The 18,556-nt window shown below is 41.6% G+C and overlaps 1 protein-coding gene across 1 annotated transcript in view; it reads left to right on the forward strand.

The window, feature by feature from the left end:
* The first annotated feature begins 7,108 nt into the window (after positions 1 to 7,108).
* The window catches only part of TRAPPC10 (trafficking protein particle complex subunit 10), a 38,049-nt gene continuing 26,601 nt past the window's right edge, over positions 7,109 to 18,556 (forward strand). Inside the window, exons 1-4 of the mRNA XM_063181615.1 lie at positions 7,109 to 7,261; positions 16,401 to 16,482; positions 17,173 to 17,308; positions 18,343 to 18,539. Coding sequence (XP_063037685.1) covers positions 7,183 to 7,261; positions 16,401 to 16,482; positions 17,173 to 17,308; positions 18,343 to 18,539 — 494 coding nt within the window. The 5' untranslated portion in view covers positions 7,109 to 7,182. The remainder of the gene's footprint in view (positions 7,262 to 16,400; positions 16,483 to 17,172; positions 17,309 to 18,342; positions 18,540 to 18,556) is intronic.

Here is an 18,556-nt window from a genome sequence, read left to right on the forward strand (position 1 = left end):
GTGATTCATGTGGTACAGGGGGAGCAAGAGCAGTTGCTGACACCATTAAACACATAACATTAACATCCTGGTAATGATGTTTATACTTTCCTACTCAAAATTTCACTCTTTGAACTTGTTTCTCTTTACTGAGGTGGGTTGGTGTGCTTGTAACACACTCAGCACTTGATCTGAGTCCAAATGCCTTTCTCATGTCTGCAAGGTAGAGCTGCTCTGATAACTCAAATGTGCTGCCTTTCTGTGGCATCCTCCCTGGATGAGTAGGATTTTAGAGAACTATTCAAAGCAAACTGTTTGGAGGAGGAGGAGGAAAGTCTGTCTCAAGGGATGCTAGAAGAGAGGCACTGCCAGGAAAGGAGGTTTCTTGGAGTCCCAGAAGGCACAGACTGATGTTGAAAAGATTGTGAAGATTATGCTGGACAAATATCAAGGTACTGATTCTCCTTTCCAGGCCAGGGAGCATCTCCTCCTCCTTGCTCCAGCTCCTCTGCCCTGGCTTGCTGGTCAGTACTTCTGTAGACTCCTTTCTTAAGTATTCTCAGCATTTCTATGATTTCTCTCTTTTTCTTTTACCTTCTAAAGGCTGTTCGCTTTTCCTGAACCCTCTTGAAGGTCTGTGATTGCACATTTCAATTTTGAAATGGTTTTTCCCTCTGGTTTGTCTGTGGTCATTTACAGGTTTCAGAACAGGGACACACAACAGCTTTTCCACAGTTACTGTCACTTTCTCTGCATTCCCATATTTTCCTGACTCTGGTGATTGGCAAGAGTTCACAATACACAGCAGATTCTGCTGCAGAAATCTATGGATGGAATGAAAATATTGTTGAATAGAGCTTCTATGGAAATAGGTTCCCCATGCTGGTTTTGTTGCTATTAAATACATTTCTGTCAATGATCCATTCCCAACAATATTAAACAAAAAGCCAGAATTCTGATTATTATATACCACAAATTATTTGTGTCTGACATACTAATTCAAAAAGGTGGCTTTTAAAGTACTCATTTTTAAAAAAGGAATTTATAATATTACAAAGTTATTTTCCAAATATAAAACTCTTGTCATTTTTTTTTCTGTTTCTGCAGGTGGCTGTGATTTCACGAAATGAGTTAATTAAAAAGATAATTCCCTCAGTTAAACTTTCTGTGCTTTTCGTTGATAGTTTTCTGACTGCTGCCAAAAGTCAAAGTGAAAACATAAAACTATGCATTTGCTTCTCTCCTGACTCCTTGAATAATTCTTCCTTTGGGGTGAAATTTCCTTCACTATTTCTGTAAAACTTAGTTACAGTTATCATGTTGATTTCATTTTAATCCCAAACACTGTTTAGAGTGATGGTCATCTCAGTGGAAAACCATGGACTTCCATATCCATTTCTCCCTAAATATTAATTACCAAAAATATAAAAGGAAAATGTTTGCTTTCCCTACATGCAAAGATTTATCCTTTAACCTGGAAAAATTTGTTTGAAGTTTCCCCAGAGATGAAAGTTGATGCTCCACCTGAAAAGAGAGGCTTTCTCTAGAAATTCCTGCAGTTTTTCATTCCAAACCTTGCTACTGTTGAACATTCAAATATTCATCTTTCCCATAAAGTTTCCTATCTGTAATCATTTTCAGGTCAGACAGAACTTAAAACTTTGGTAAAAAGCACATGTATAAGTTCTCTGCTACCATTCCACCTAGGACTGTCTATCTACAGGCTCAGTTTTAAGTAGTGGTGAAAATAAGTCAAAGTCTGGATGTTATTTCATGAATATCTCTGGAATAATCCTACTCTCAGTCATCACAGGGAAACCAACACAATCTCTTAAATGAGATTATTGTAAAAACAAGCAGACCTGGATACTCTTCTCCTCCAGCAAGTAAGTTGGGATGGGCAAGAGATTGTGAGGGGACTTTGCTGGGCCAGCTGACCCCAGCTGGCCAAAGGGCTTTTCCTAACATACAATACAGTGCCACAAGGTCAGGGTCACCAGTAAAAACTGGGACAGAGGAAGGGAAACTTCTGCCTTCCAAGGTGGCTCCTGCTTGGAGAATGGCTGCTCTGCGTGTGGGAGGTGGTGAGTGATTTCCTTTGCTTCATCTCTGTCTCCTTCCTTCACCTAAAACTGTTTTTATCTCAAACCATGTGCTTTCCCATTCCTGTTTTTCTTTTCTTCCCCAGTCCTGCTGGGGATGGGAGAGTGTTTGTGTGGCTGCTGGCCAGGCTCAACCCACTACATCCTGCAGAAATATTAGAGTGTGGTCAGACATGGAGAATATAAAGATAAAATTTTTCATGGCAAATCTTTATTTGGATTTTATACGAATGAGAGGATACAAGAAATTCATGACTGCTATTACTAGCAAATCCTGGGATCTACCATGCTACCCCTGGGCCCTGGTTATCTTACAGACAGTCAGGTAACACTGGAGAGGGGGAATCAAATTGTCCTGTAGACTCTGCTGGTTTTGTCTTCATCCTGACTGAAACCTGGCATAAGAATTTTCCTTCTATCAAACCCTCACCTGCTGGTGATCATTTCCTTTCATCAACACCATTCTTTCTGTTTATCTTTTCTCTCTCTGCCTCTCCAAAATAGGATGGTTGTCATAGTTTTCAAACTCAGCAGGAACATTTTCAAATGTGGATTTTCCCCTGTAATGGACATTGCATCAAAACATAAGGCAATTAGGGATACACTTAAAGTGCTTTCCTTTCATTTTCCTGCTGCTTAAATATTTGAAAGAAATTCACCAAGAGTTGTCCCAGTAGAGACCTGAAGACTGACATCATATTTTAGGATTTAATGTTATAACAAAGAGCCAGGATTTAATTAACCTTCTTGCTCTTTGGGAGACCTGAGACACGAGATCCAGTTCCTCTGAAAACCACTGCAGCTTCTCTTGCAGTTACTGAGCTCATTAATCTCTGTGATATGGTTCTTAAGGGTACAGCTATGTTCCATTTTGATCAGGTGCCAAATATTTTACAGTGCAATTCCTTGTCCTGCCTTGCAAAGCACATCATTTAAACAAACCAGTAACAGAAGAGGAGCAAGGGGAAAAAAGAAAGAAGTGGAAATTCAGGAGCAGAAAAGGTGACTTCCTCTGTTTGCCTGACACTTGTGCCCCTGGGTTTGTGCATATAAAATATGATTGAACAGGACAATGAGAAATTTAACTCTTGGTTTACATTAACCACCACACTATACACACAAGCAGCACTTCTGAAACCAGTTTCTTCCTCTGAAATAATTCCCACCTTTCAAGTCAGACTTCATTCCTCTAGAAGGGAAGTTCCCAAAAGCCACAGAGACTGCCCATGAAGTTAGCCTAACCCAAATCCAGCCATGGGACTGCCTGTGGCAGTGGCTATTGGGTGTATAAATCTCTAAGTCATCAATAAGAAGGAACATCACAGAAGAACAATTGTGCAAAATTTTGATGGGAGAAAATTTTGAATTCTGTAAAAATGCTATTGCAGAGAGAAGCTGTGAACAAGAGGGAGAAGTGATGAGGCTGCACAACCAGAGTGCACAAAGTGAAAGTTGGAAGAAGAGACACAGCTCCTGCTAATGAAACAGTTAATGAAGTGCAGTTAAACCAGTGAGTGTGATGTACAGAGTCTGGCTGTAGAAATATCATGAGTTTATGTGCCTTGTTTTGGGAGAGAGTCTATTTTTCTGAGGTTGTTTTTCCTGCTAGAGCCCTGTTCCTGTAAACACCCCAGAGTGTTGGTGATGTGTGCTATGGCCCTGCTCCATCAGCACACCTCTGCTCTGTGCAGAGGCCAGGCTGTGGAGTAGGGATGAAAAGAAAGGCTGCTGTGCCCTTCTCTCCACACTGACCTGAAATCTCAGGAAAATGAGATGCACAGACTTGGAAACCAGGAAACTCTTCATGGTTTAGTAATATACGTGCAGTTTTTCCATCCAGTCATACAAATGCCTCCTAGATTAATCTGCTCCTTTACACTGTGCCTCAAAGTCAAGATCCATCCCAGAGGTGACCTACTTGGGCACTAAGCCTGTGGCTGGAATAGAAATGATAATGCTGATACATAAAAGCACTTGTACAGGCTCTGCCTGGCCATCAACTACCCCAAATTCAGCTCCTCCTCTCTTACTGACTCCTCAAAGTACAGGCACAATTTTGCTCTGCTAATGTGACAACAGAAAAGTTTTAGGCACCTGATACCCAGCAATGTGAAATGGTGAAGAGGATTTGCTTGGCTAAAGAGAATGATTGGTAGGAAAGAATTAAATTTTATCTTGCCACGCATGAGAGGTTGAAAAATGGGAGTGAACTGTAGCACCACAGTGGCCTGGTGTCTGTAATGATTGTGTTTTGTGGACACAAAACTCATATTCACTTAAGACATGTAATGATTTCTAGTAGAGGCAGAGAGTATTTTAGCTGGTGTAAAGGTAAAAGGAAAACAAAATTCTAGTTACCCTTCAAGTGGGGTCCCTTTTCCTCTTTTCCCCAGAAGGAAAATTCCATCCATTCATTTCAAAAGGCTAGGTAGAACCAGGAAATTGTTGAAGTCCCAATTTCCAAATGCTTGATTTTTTTTTTGTCTGTGTAGTTTGCTATAAAAGATCTACTTTTCCCATCAGAGACCAGTCAATTTCACTTCCCTGTCAAACTGACTTTCAAGTATTTTTGGCAATTAAACACCTGAGACACAATGAAAAGTTGTTTTCCTGAGTCTTTTTACCTATAATAATGAGCTTATCTTGTTTTCTGGGAGGGAGAAGATGATTTAGGAATAAACCACAAATGGAGATGTATTTGCTTCTCTTGCTATCAAAAACAGCAAGCAGGGCTAGGACAGGGCTTTTCTTTTTGTTGGTTTGTTTATTTTTGATAGAAACAGCTCTACTGCAACATAAAATCTAGAGAAGAAATTTAATTATTAATCAAATTCTATAGAGAATAAAATGTTAATTCCAACAAACTATTGGCCTTAGCTGTAATCTCTGAGAAAATGGGATAAATACATTTGACTTGGGCTCACCTGGTTCCCTATCTGTGCTGTTCAGGACCATCTGACAGATGCACAAAATGACTTTGTGTATCTGAGTTACTTAGGAGCTTACTGGGAGGAATTTCTAATTTTTTATAAATGCATAAAGACTCTTTTTTTCTTTTCTGTTTCAGTGAATAATTTTTGCAACACACTTATCACTTACACTGTAAAATAGTGTTTAATAAAATTGTACCATGACATGTCTCAACTCTCGCAGCATTAAGAATTGTTTGTGTCCAGTTGTTCACCTAAACCTGAAAATCAGATGAAAACATTTAATTGTTCTATATAAAATATTATTAAAGTTTCACTGTGCTAAGAAACAAGTTACAACCAAGGTGAAAGCAAATTTCTGTGCAAATATTCAAACAGGAAACAACCAATAATCCCCCAGTAAAATAACTGGGAGTATTCAGCAGTATTAAGGGATGAAATATGTTACAAGGATGCTGTAATTTTTTTTTGAATCAACATTGTAAGTCCAGAAAACAGGGTTAAGGTTTTACTGAAAGAAAATTCTAAACATATTGACTCCTATAAATATTTGTACACCCAAACCACCTGAGCACAATGTCACTGTGAAATAAAGAATTATAATTAATTCACAGATTACTTATAGTATTACCTGAGGTTACATTTAGCTTTACACATGTATGCAGTGTTTTCCATTTTTATCCCTTATGGTAGGCTACTTTCAATATGTTCTTCTAGATCTTACTCACTTTTATTGGAGACAGTAAGTGCAAACCCTCTAAGTTTAGGATTCTTTATTCTGAAGAAACTGCAGATGACCCAGGTGAACAGCAGGTTTATTTAAAAGAAAGGAATAGCATCTCAGTCTAAAGTAAAACAAGGGTCAATTTTATGGCTCTAATACCACTAATTAGACCCAACAGAAGTGCAATGGGGTGTTATTATCTCTATGCATTTAAAACTCTACATTATAAACCATTGAACTTCAAGGGCCATATTCACTTATATATTTGAAGTCAGTGGAAAATATGATCCCTACTGCATTTACTCCCACTGAACTAGCCAGGAACAGCCATGGGAATGACACATCAGGCAGCTGCCCACGAAGTCCACCAAAGCCTCATAGAAGTCCTGCAACAAATTTAAATAAAATTCATTTTAACAAAGAGCATCTCTTTTATGAGGAGAACCTGTGGGAGCAGGACCTGTTTAGTCTGGAGAAGGCTGAGATCTCATCCATACATATAAATATCTCCCAGGAGGTTGCCAAGAGGATGGTGCCCGACTCCTCAGTGGTGTCCAGCGGCAGGACAAGGAGCAATAAGGCATAAAAAAACTAAAAACAAGGGCATAAACTAAAACACGAGAAGTTTCACCCCTACACAAGGAGGAACTTCTTTCCTTGGAGGTGGCAGAGCTGTGGAACAGCTGCCCAGGGAGGGTGTGGAGTCTCCCTGTGTGGAGACATTCCAGACCCATCTGGACACGTTCCTGTGTCACCTGCTCTGGGTGACCTTGCCTGGGCAGAAGGATGGACTGGGTGAAATCCAGAGGTCACTGAGCGATCTCCATCGGTCACTCCAACCCGACCCTTCCGTGACTCCCGCCGGCTGTCACCGTTTAGGGCGGCCCGGGGGCTCTGCCCCTCAGGCGCCTCGGGCCGTCCCTCAGGGGCAGGAGGATGGACTGAGCGATCTTGGGAGCTCCCTGAGCGATCTCGGGAGGTCCCTGAGCGATCTCCAGCGGTCACTCCAACCCCGACCATTCCCTGACTCTCGCCGGCAGTCTCCGCTCAGAGGCTCTGCCCTCAGGGGCAGCCCCGCCCCGGCTCCCCGCAGCTGCCGGGGGCCGCAGGCCGGGACCCCGCTCACTGTCCCCGGGCCGCGCTTCCCTCCATTCCCCGCCGCATTCCCCCTTTTCCGGGTTCCCCGGCGGCGGCGGCGCTCCCCGGAAGCGGTAATGCCTGCCCGGTGATCCAGGAAGCGGATGAGCCTCTCCCGCCCGCCTTCCCCTCCGGAGCGGCGCTGCGGGGACGCGGGGAAGGGGGTGGGGGGAGGCGGGGGGGGGGGGGGGCGGCAGCGGCGGCGCCACCCCCGCTCCGGCCCGGCCTGTCCGTCCCGTGCCAGCCCCCCGGCCGTGCTTCCATGGCGCCGGGCGGGCGGGGGAGCCGGGGCTGACGACCCCGCCCGCTCATGGACCCCGCCGAGGAGGAGGAGGGCAGGGAGAAGCCCCCCGTGATCTACACCATGGAGAACAAGCCCATCGTGACCTGTGAGTGTCCCCGCTGGCGGGGCTGGCGGTCCGGCCGGTGCTCCCGGCGGGCCCGGGGGGTGGCAGGAGCCGGTGCCTGGGTCTGGGGGGCTCCCGCAGCTCCGGGTGGGGACGGGGCGCCTGCAGAAGGGATCTGATGGCGGGGTTTGCCTCTTCATTGCTTCCCCCCCCCTTTCTGATGGCAGCGGGCAAACTTGGGGTTGTTTCTGTAGTAAATAACAAGGCGAATGTGGTACTCAGAGGTGTTTAGGGGAAGAGGGTGAAATGTGAGGATAAATGGTGAACCCCAAACTTCCTGGCAGCGAGCTTTGTGTGGCTTTGCTGGTGCTACGAGAAGTTGCGAGGAGGCATCCTCTGCGGCGAGCCCACTGATGCCTGCCCGCTGACATTACACTTTAATCTTAAACTGCTTTGGTTCCGTCCCTCAGAGGGCTTAGTTAACCAGAACGCGATCCCTGCTTCCAGCTGTGAATTAGTTCTTCCAGGTGTCAGAGACAGGCAGGTGGTCCTGATGTAAAACGTGATCCCTGCTGCTCTTACAGGTATAGAGGGGTGCACTCAAAGTTCACTTAAAACAAGCACGTGGGCTGGGCTGGGCCTTAGGAGGCTTTTCTTTAACTGGAGAGGGGTCAAGCACTGGAAGAGGCTCCTTAAAGAGGTGTCTCCAGAATTCCAGAATCACGTCTCAGTCTGTCCCAAGTCTGTCAGTGTCTGAGAGATATTTGGACAGTGCTCTTAACATGCTGTACCTTTTGGTCAGCCCTGAAGTGGTCATATAGTTGGACCAGATGATCCTGGCAGGTTCCTTCCAACTGGAATACTCTTTTTTTATTCTAACCATGTCCATAATGTTAATAAAAAGGTAAAGGGAATGAGATCACCATAGAGAATTCTGTTTTTTCTTTTTTAACAAAAGGTAGCCAGCGGCTGGTCTTAGTCAGAAGTATCTCTACTGATGATGTAACAAAATACATATTTGCTCTTTATCACTAGAACACTGGGAATGCTTTATGTGCCTGTGAAATAGAAACTTGTTTCACAGTTCTGTGTTGTCTTATAATGGAGCAAGCATTTATTGGTTTAGACCTTAGACCTTACTTGGAAAAAGTATCCAACTGTAACCTTGCAGCTGTAAAATTGTGGAACTCTGTGTGTATATATTTTGTCCAGACTATTTTATAAATGTGCTTTTTTTTTTTCCTGTCTTAAACTTTTTTCCTTTTTTTGAATGCAGTTCACAAGCTGAAGTGAACAGGATCTGTACTGAATCTTCTCTACTCACCTATTTCAAGAACTTTGAAATCCATTTCACTTTAGATTTAAATTCAGAAAAAATGTGCATATCAGAAACATCTGGAGGATGTAGTTTGCTGGTGTTTATGCTACTGTTCAGGCAGTGGGGGCTTGCTTTTGAGATTTTCTGGCTTTATGTGTATTCAGCATTGGAGAGTCTCCATGCGTTGGGCAGGGGGACTTGGTGGTGCAGGTCAGTCTTCCCTGTTCCTGTATGATTTAAGCACCATTTTAGTCTGTTGAAGTACACAAAGTTTTACCTCAGGGTAAAACCTTGGTTTTTTTTGTTAGTGGGTGCCTAAAAGAACTCTGGTCTCTTTTGTACAAGGGAATTTTCAAACTTCCAAACACGAAATTTAGCCAGATTTCAATCAAGCCCAGCTGTCTGATATTGCAAACAGTATTAATTTTGTGTGGTGAGTGAGCATACATTATGGTTGTAAAATGTTTTGTTCTTATCCCCATCCAGTAATGGTAGCAGCAGACTTACAAATGAGATAGGAGGTGAGCATTTTGTGTCACTTGTGTGCCTCACTCCTGGACTGAGGAAATCATTTCTATTGCCCTGGACAAGCACAACAGGAGTATCTTTACTGGTATGGACTGGAGGGGCTTGGTCTGAGACAGCCTAATTCAGGAGTTCAGGTTAATTCAGCAAAATTGCTCAGAGATTACCTCTGGTGAATGTAGTAAGGGTGACTTGCTACATTTTAAACCAAAACTTTTGATTTCGATGGGGAATGCATTTTACTGTAACTGCATTTTACTAATGCTTTAGTTTCTCTTCTTCTCTGTTCAGAGGAGAGGAGTGCTTGGAGACTCTAATATTTCAAATAAATGCATTCACCAATAATGACTGACTGGAAGGGAAGCTCCTCTAAGCATTTTATTGCTGAAGATTTACAGAGAGGTGAGGCTTGGCCTTCCAGGGAAAGGATTGACTAGGTGTGGGTTTGTTACAAAACACATTAAAAGCCATGATATTAGAAACTGCTCAACAAACACAGTTTATCTTTGTCTCTGGTTCCACTTTCAGGCAGTTGGAGTTTTACTGGGATCAGTGTCCCACCCAGTGTGTTTTTATTGTGTCCCACCCAGGAGGGGCACGTGGGGGAAAGACAGACCTGTGAGAGGATGGCTGGGTTCTGATTTGTGAAGTAGGAGGTTAAATGAGGGTGCTTTTCAGAACAGAAGTATTTCCTTTTGCTACAAGATTCGGATTAATCTCTGCCAGGTAAACTTTTGCATCATGAAATGACTCCTGTTAACTCTTAGGGTTTGATCCTAATAAGAGAGAACTGAGGAGAGAGTTTTGTTCCTAGTGCAACTTCTTTTCAACACTGTGCATACCAGAGTTGGTTTGTAAACTAATGTTTTTACCTGCTTGAAATAAATTTGACAGTGCTCTGAAAGGAATGCTTCTTTGGTAAAGAATGCTTTCAAATCTCTGAGTTAGTCTGTATTCTAACAGTAGTTATTTGCTATATTGGCACAACCCTGAATTCAGCACTCTGTCTACAGGCTTTGGCCTATGGGAAAAAGTGGCAGGTTCCACTGTCCTGGACATCTGATGCCAGTTGCAAATGCAGTTTTTGTCAGCATTTCTTTCATGTTAGTGCTGTAATTTGATTATTTTGCCCTCAGAAGCTGTCTGTAAGTGAATTAGCCTTGTTTTTATTGTGTTTGCATCACTGGAAACACCTGTAGTTTTAACAGAGAGTTTTTAGGTTCATAGAGTTTGACAATGCATGACCAGCTTCTGGAGACCCTTTCTCTAGGCATGCAGACAACCAACCTTATTTTCCAAGTGTAGGAAAAGTAGTGTATTCACAGAAAGCTGCTGTTCCTTTATGTGTTTTCCCTTTTCTCAGTATGGCAGCACCCCTGAGTGTTAAATCACTCTTGTCAGGTAGGACTGAGTGCCATGATGACTCAATTCCAAATTAATTTGAGCCATATTTTTTACACTGTCAGTCTTACTAGATTGCAGAGCCCCTGGGGAGTTTCTGTGTCCAGCTGTGGTTCTGCTCTCTCTGGCAGGTTACTTTGTAAACTCTCAACTCATTTGTAGCAGTTTATCTGCATTGCTGCCAGACCTGGGAAGCTTACAAAGTGTTTTGAGTCATTTTACAGCTTTCTCACTGCTGTAGAACGATTATTTTTAGCATCATTAATTTTTTTTTTGGTTTTTTTTTTTTTTTTGCAGAGGCAAGTTGAGTGTTTGCATCAAACATCTTGAACTTGAGTAGTGTCTGTAAAATGTTGACTTTACAAAATTCTAAGCCAGTGCAGCTTGCTTTCCTAGGAAACCCAAACAATGTTGTTTCCTTCTCAGGAATCCTATTTGAAACTTTGAGAAAGTCTTTGGAGCTTCAATATAATGTTGTTGCACATATATATCAGCCAAAGAACTCATCCTTAGGTAGCTGATTTGCACTTAAATTATTAGCTCTATCCATATGAAGAGGAGGCTGGAGACTTAAGGCAATTCTGCAAAATTAAGTAATTATTAAGCTTTTCAGAGCTTTCCTAACAAGCTCTTCTTTTGTAATTATCTTCATGCAGTTGTGGAATATTCCATTATCAGCTCATAGTATCTGTTTATATTGTCTTCTTTCTGTTTATATTGTGTTTGCATGTTTGCTCTCACTGTCAATAACCTGTTTTGGCACGATGGACTTTGGAGAGAATGCTGTGCATCATTTTTATCTGGTCCATATTCAAAATGTGCTGTGACACAGCAAGAGAAAAACCATCAGCAAATGCTTTGTAGGCCCAAGAAGAGAAAATGTTTGCAATTCTCTACAGCAGGAACAGAAAGATCAATAAAAGTAAGGGGTGGGGAGGGAAAAGGAAGAATTTTGCATCTTTTTGTGGTGAAAATAAATACTTGCAGTTAAGAATATTGTTCTGGGACTAGAGGAGCTTGATTCAAAAGTTCTTCTGTTACTCGTGAAAAATGTAATAAAAAAAATGCCAGCAAGAAACAAGCCCAAGTGATTAAAGTGATTTGCTGCTAGTGAGACCATTTAACAACTATATCCTATAAATTCATTTCCCCTGTTCTCAACCAGAACTCCTGCCTGCATTGTAAGTCAGCACTGTTGTGTAGCTGATACATTATTCTGTGCTTAAATATTTGATTACATTTGTCATGAGAAGTGGTGGCATATACTTGTTAGTTTTAACCTGTTTTACAGATTCAGAAATGCAGAAGTGGAGTTTTGCTAAAAGGATTTTCTTCTAGTGAATCAGCTACAGTTTTTATATAGCAATTTAGCTGTATTGTGTTTTAGTTTTTAGACCTCTTTTGAGTATGAATTTGAGTTAAGAGAGAGGAGGACCTTTAAAATATGTAAATATAAAAACCTCACCAAAACTTAAGGTAGATCCACTTCTTACAGGCTAATGATTTAAGATTCATAGTAGAACTTTTTACTAGTGGAAAAGTAAGTGGGGTCAGAAAGGTGAGCAGTGAGTGATACTTGGAGATAAAACCCAAACAAAACTACACCAAAGTGTAGTCTTGGCTCTGTTTTCTTTTCAAGGTATTCAAAGCCTTTTATCTCAGTTGACTGGGCTTGTCATTGGTATCAAAGGAAAATATTTGTCTTCTTTAGTCATCTGACCTCAGGAGTTTAAAACAAAAACTGCCTGTGTAGTTAGTGGATTAGGATGATTTCCTCTAGAGGAAAAAAAAAATCACTGTGGTATATTTAGATACTATAGTGACAGAACCCCTTAGCATCTAAGAAGTTTGGAAAGTGTTAGGAAAAAATATATTATTGGGGATTTTGGTGGTTTTAAGCAGGCATGAGCCTAATAAATGTCAATATTTTATGGTTCTTTGGTATTAGCTGCTGCAAAGAGTGCATGTCCCCCTTGATTAGGTGGTCATTCTGGTTTTCACTGTTCCTGTACAAATTTAGAGTGGAACAAGTGTCCTAGATAGGAAAGAGGAAAGGGAGGAAGGCTGCACTGATTTGATCTACCAAAATGTCAGGAAGAAAGACAAGGAGGAAAGAATCACAGAATTGTTTGGATTGGAAAAGACTTTAAAGGTTGTCCTGTTCCAAACCCCTGCCATGAGCAGGGACACCTTCCACTGTCCCAGGCTGCTCCAAGCCCCATCCAGCCTGACCTTGGACACTTCCCAGGGATCCAGGGGCAGGGCAGCTTCTCTGGGCACCCTGTGCCAGGGCCTGCCCACCCTCACAGGGAAGAGTTTCATCCTGATGTCTGAATCTTTCCTCTTTCAGCTTAAAGCCACTGCCCCTTGTCGTGTCACTGCAGGCCCTTGTACAGAGTCCCTCTGCAGCTCTCTTGGAGGCCCTTCAGGCACTGGAAGGGGCTCTAAGGTCTCTTCTCCAGCCTGAACAAGCCCCTCTCTCAGCCCCTCTCCATAGCAGAGATGTCCCAGCACCCTGAGCATCTTTGTGTCCCTCCTCTGGTCCCACTCCAGCTGGTTTGTGTCTCTCTCATGTTGGGGACCCCAGGGCTGGAGGCAGCTCTGCAGGTGTGGCTCACCTGAGTGGGGCAGGATCCCCTCTCCCCTGCTGCCCACGGTGCTCTGGAGGCAGCCCAGCACACTTTGGGCTTTCTGGGCTGTCAGTGCACATGGCCTGGCCATGCTGAGCTCCTCCTGAACCAACACCCCCAATTCCTTCTCCTCAGGGCTGCTCTGGATCCATTCTCCACCCACAGCAGTGAAGTGTTTAGATAAGTGCCAAAGGCCCTGCCCTTTGAACTTTGTCAGAAAGGAAACAGGTGCTTTACATTTCTGCTTTCAGTTGTTGTGTGTCACCACTTCATGTGCAGGAGCACCCTGTACTTGGTGTGGTATCACTGACAGAGTCTCTGTGTTCTTTCTGTGTTTGTGGGGTGTCTGTTGACATCCAGCTGGGGAGCAGATTAATTCAGACACACATGGTTTAAAAGCTGAGGTAGGTGTTCCAGGAGGTTCTCAGACTCTAATCTTACTCCCTAGTTATCATCTCTATGGGATATTTGGTCTTATTTGCCTGTAGGTTCTGAAAGATGAAACCCCTTCTCTAGAAGGCTTCTTGATTTTAATTATGATAGGATTCCACAATTACTTTTCCTTCCCATATATGCACATCCTTCTTTTTCCCTTTCAGTTGTGTCTGATAATCATTTACACTCTGGCCCCATTACTGACAACCATAGAATGGTCTTAGTGTTGAGACCAATCCACTGAAGTGAATTTGCTGTGATACAGTTGAGTCATCATCATCTTTTTTTATTTTTCTTTATCTTTTTCCAGAGCACCTCAAACAAAACAATCCTCTCACCAGCTCGCAAAAAAATGACAAAAAGTCCTACAACAAAATCTTTGAAGGAATTCTCAGACTCCTTGGGGTTTGCTCTAAGTTTGAATTCCAGGGTTAGCTGGGGAGTGTTTAACTCTAAATTCATATAATTCAGTCAGATACAAGCAAAAATTCCTGTAGTGGTGTTGGTTTTATTTTCTTCTTTATTTTCCATTTTTTTTAATATTTTGGAAAGTAGATCATAGATACTGAGGCATCAGAGGCATATATGTAGAGAGAAGAGAATGAGAATTTTGCCATGCTTGAGGTCTCTTGAGCTGTAGGAATCCTGCTCAGCACCACTCCAGAAACAGTGATCTTTTGGGACTTTCTGTTCTGGCATTTGTGCAGGTTGTGCTCTTGTCTCCCTCCCTGCAGCCCAGTAGCACCAGTTCACAATTTATTGTGCATCTGACAGCCCTAACAATTCCTTGCTGCACTCATGGTATCAGTGCTGGTCCTGTGTTAGTGCTGTGCTGGTGTTGCCTGCTGATAACTTCATTTTGCTGTTCTTGGCTTGATCAGCTCAAGCATGCTGGTTACAGTAGATACAGGGTCCAGTTGAGCAGAACATGAAATGTTGCAGCCCTTTGGGTGCTGGAAATTCGTGGTAGCAGCTTTGGTCTGTGTTCAAAGACAGCCAGTGTATTTCACATTGAAGGTCTGTTCTCACTTTTCTTCTAATCCTAGAGGGCTGTGTTGCCTTGATCATAAACCACATTCTTCTGTGCATTTGATATACCCTCGAAACCAATGCAGGAGGAAAAGCTGACTGGTTTTAAAATGAATATACCTGTTTTAAGCTGATAATGTGATGTGTCTGTCTGAATAGCAGGGTGCTTGCACATTGTCCTTTAGTTCCTCTGTATTCAGTAGCAGTCCTTTTTACTTAAGGTGTTGAATTTTGGAATATTTTTTGTGGCATACATTGAATTTTTAGGTGCAGCGTAGAAAAATTACTTTGTTATACTCCAGAGATAAAATATGTGTCTTGTTCTTTCCAGCAGATTTGGAGCTCTCAGACTCTCATTTTGATGTGGTCATGGTGCTGCTGCTCAGTCACTAAGCCGTGTTTCACTCTCTGTGGGCAGTGATGAGTTGCAAATCAATAGACTGTTCTCAGCTTGGCTCACAGAGGTGTAGCTGGGTATAAAACAGCATTAACACTATCACTAACACTTGTTTCAGTATTCATTCAGGGCATTTGTTTGTGGTCTTAAATAGCATGTGGTATGGTACTCTTAATTCAGATGGCATGAAGGTGAAGGATCGAGCATAAGGTACTTTTCTTGAGAAGCAGGGCTAAAGTACTGATTGTTTTTGTTCTGTTGTTTTAGCTGTTTTATGGAATTGCATTGTTGAATAATATGCTAATGTGGTCAGGCATGAGAAGAGCTGGTTTTGCTTGTTCTTGCACTTAATCAGCCTTTTAAACTTGAATTTTTTAATATACTTCCTTGTGTGGTGGTAGAATTGTGCTAGTGCTGGTAATCAAAGTACTATATGTAAGAATAATAATATATATGAGAAAACTGGGGAAAGGAGGGTGGACTAGAAAAGGATTTCTAAGATGAACTAAAGAATGCCAAAGGAAGGTGGAAGCAATGCCTGGCTTTGTGCCTGGATGTGAGATTGGGGGGTTGAAGGGAGAAAAAAGGATGTCAGGTACTTCTGCAGCTTCCAGTTCCACAGGAAGGTGAGAGGATCTTCCTGTTCTGGTGTGCAGAAAGATTGTGAAAAGGAAAACCACCAGGAAATAGCAGAATTGCCTATAAGGCTGTAAAAATCTTAATTAATGTCTTGTCCTTGTCATACCCTCCCTGAACCTAAGAGAATTTAAGAATTCTTGTTGAAAGGTTACTGGTAATACTTTTTTTTTCATGTGTTAAACACTGCATTTTGTTCTGACTTGTGTCTAAGTAGCTCCTGTTGTATTTAATGGAGCTGTCTGGGACCTGCACTGTGTTAACAGACCTCGTGTTTCTGCAGAACAGCTTGGTAGTCAGGGAGGTGTTTTGTAGTAACAACAGTCCCAGAAAATGAGGAGAGAGGAATCATATCCAGTAAAACACAGAACATGTGCTAAACCACGTTTTCTCAGCGTAGGCCCAGCTACAGAATGATGGGAACCACTCTCTACCCAGCCTTCTGGTTTGAGAAGCTTAAATTCTGGGATATTTTAAAATATATATATATTTTTTTAACCAATGACTCCAACTAAGGAGCTGTTTGTTTTGTTTTTGGAGTTGGACCAGCTTTATGATACTCTCTTTGGTATATGGGTTATGTAGCTCTGTGGAAAATCACAATAAGAAGTTTTTAACAGTGTCTGCTTAGAAGTGTTGTATTAGGTCTTGAGAGTGACTTAAAAAACTCTAGTTCAGTGCTGGACTTCAGTTTCCACACAGCAGACAAAATTAAATGTTCTTAATAACAGCAGACCATAAGTAGAATAACATATTAATATAGATTCTATAATTTGTACATGCTAATATATTAATGGTTTTCATTTTCAGGTGCTGGAGATCAGAATTTATTTACTTCCTTGTATCCTACACTTTCTCAGCAGCTTCCTAGAGAACCCATGGAATGGAGGAGGTAAACTTACATTTTATTCAGTGATTCTGTTTCAGTGTCTGGTTTTGACCTGGGTAAATGTGTATTTGTTGTGTTCTGAGGAGCTCTTACCATAAATTGAGTTGAACAGAGCAACTGACTTGAAGAAATTGGAGAAATTAGATAATCAAAGTGAATGTTGTGCACTTCAGGATGATCTTTTCAACCCTTCAACTTTGCCTAAAGAAAAATGATAGTAATGCTGTGTTTCTCTTCCTGATTTTGTGGTTTGTGGGTTTGTCTTGGTGTGCTTTGATGTGCTTGGGCTGCTGTGTTCTGTGTGTGGTATGCTTTCTCCTCAATGAGAATATAGGTAGAACTCACATGGAATTAGATGTATTTCCCTTCAGAAATACATTTAATATATTTGAATGTTTTGTGATTGGAAAAAAAAAAAAAGGGGGAATTCTCTTATTTGGGATTTTCTACTCTTCCTAGAGATACAGAAAATCTTTTACTGAAAGAAAACTGCAGAGCTTTTAGCTGCTGTTCTTCAAAAAGGAGCTTTTACCTCATTTCATGCAACACCAAATTTTAGTTGACTTTATACCAACTGCAGTGAGTGTAGTTTGTGGGTTTTCAGTGCCAGAGTATTTCAGTTTATTTCTCTTCCCCACAACACATGTTCATTTTTCTATTCTGTCCACTAATTTCAGTTTTTCAACCCTGCAGGTCTTACGGCCGTGCTCCCAAGATGATTCACCTGGAATCCAACTTTGTTCAGTTCAAAGAGGAGCTACTACCCAAAGAGGGGAATAAAGCCCTTTTGACTTTTCCCTTCCTTCATATTTATTGGACAGAATGTTGTGTAAGTACTCAGAAAAACTCAAATTTAAAAATGAAATAGTTCACGTAAGCATGAAAAGCAAATGAAAATAACAGCACAAGCAGAAAGTGAAAACAATTCTGGGTTGCGTGAGGATGCATACCTGATATATTGCTGGAAACAAAACTTAGCTTGAGCCCTTCTTGCCATAAGCAGTATCTGTTTGTAATGTTACTTGACACTAAGAGGACAGGCATTTGAATAACCTGTTTTCAGTACTTTGTCACAAAACCCCAGGATCTTACAGTGACACTGCAGTGCCGCTGTGCACTTTCTTCATAACCCAGAAATGTGGCCAGGGTAGTTCAGTTATGATCTGTTGGTGTACTGAAATCTAAATATACAATTTTTTTCTTTAGTTTCATCTTCTGTGTCTGTTAGGTACTGGTGGATGTCAGCAATTTAACTGGGCAAGATTTGGAATGTCTTAATCCTGTTTATGTCCAGTTCACTGCCTTTTGGTTTGCCTCTGTTGTAAATTAATTATCCACTTGAAGGACACAGGTGACATCTGATCTATGACCAGTCAAAAAGAATCCAGAACAGTGTTAAGAATTATCTGTATTTATCTGTGTGGTACCAACCCAGAAGCAAAATAAGCTTTTAAACAGGTTGAGATTTGAGCAGTGCAGAAGGGGGAAATATCACACTTCTGTTACTAAGTGAGAATAAAACAGTTCAGCTTTGTAATTTCAAACATGTTTTTGTTGTAAAGCTCCAGAAGGTGTAAAATAAAGAGCTTCAATGATGTTTAAAAATCTTAATTTCAGTCATCTAAGGAATGATAATGTACCAACTACTATATTTGCTATTAACTGAAATACTGGAAATGAATTAAATTAAAAGACTAGAATTTTACTATGCTTTACCTCCTTTGATTTTTTCAGTAAGTGAACTTACTGTCAATAATTCCATTTGAGATGTCTTTCTGTTTGCCTTCTTTTGGAACAAAACTTGCCTTTTGAAATTGTGCAGAATGTCTGTTTGATTTGGTGATTCACCACTTCTCATCCCAGGACACGGAAGTGTACAAAACCACAGTCAAGGATGACATCACCAAGTGGCAGAACGTTCTCAAGGCTCACAGCTCAGTGGACTGGCTGATTGTGGTGGTTGAGAGTGATGCCAAGAAAAAGAACAAAACCAATATCCTTCCCCGAACCTCCATAGTCGATAAAATAAGGAATGACTTCTGTAACAAGCAAAGTGACAGGTGAGCATTCTTGGCCT

The sequence above is a fragment of the Melospiza melodia genome, chromosome 2 (assembly GCF_035770615.1).
Source record: "Melospiza melodia melodia isolate bMelMel2 chromosome 2, bMelMel2.pri, whole genome shotgun sequence".
Classification (NCBI taxonomy): domain Eukaryota; kingdom Metazoa; phylum Chordata; class Aves; order Passeriformes; family Passerellidae; genus Melospiza; species Melospiza melodia.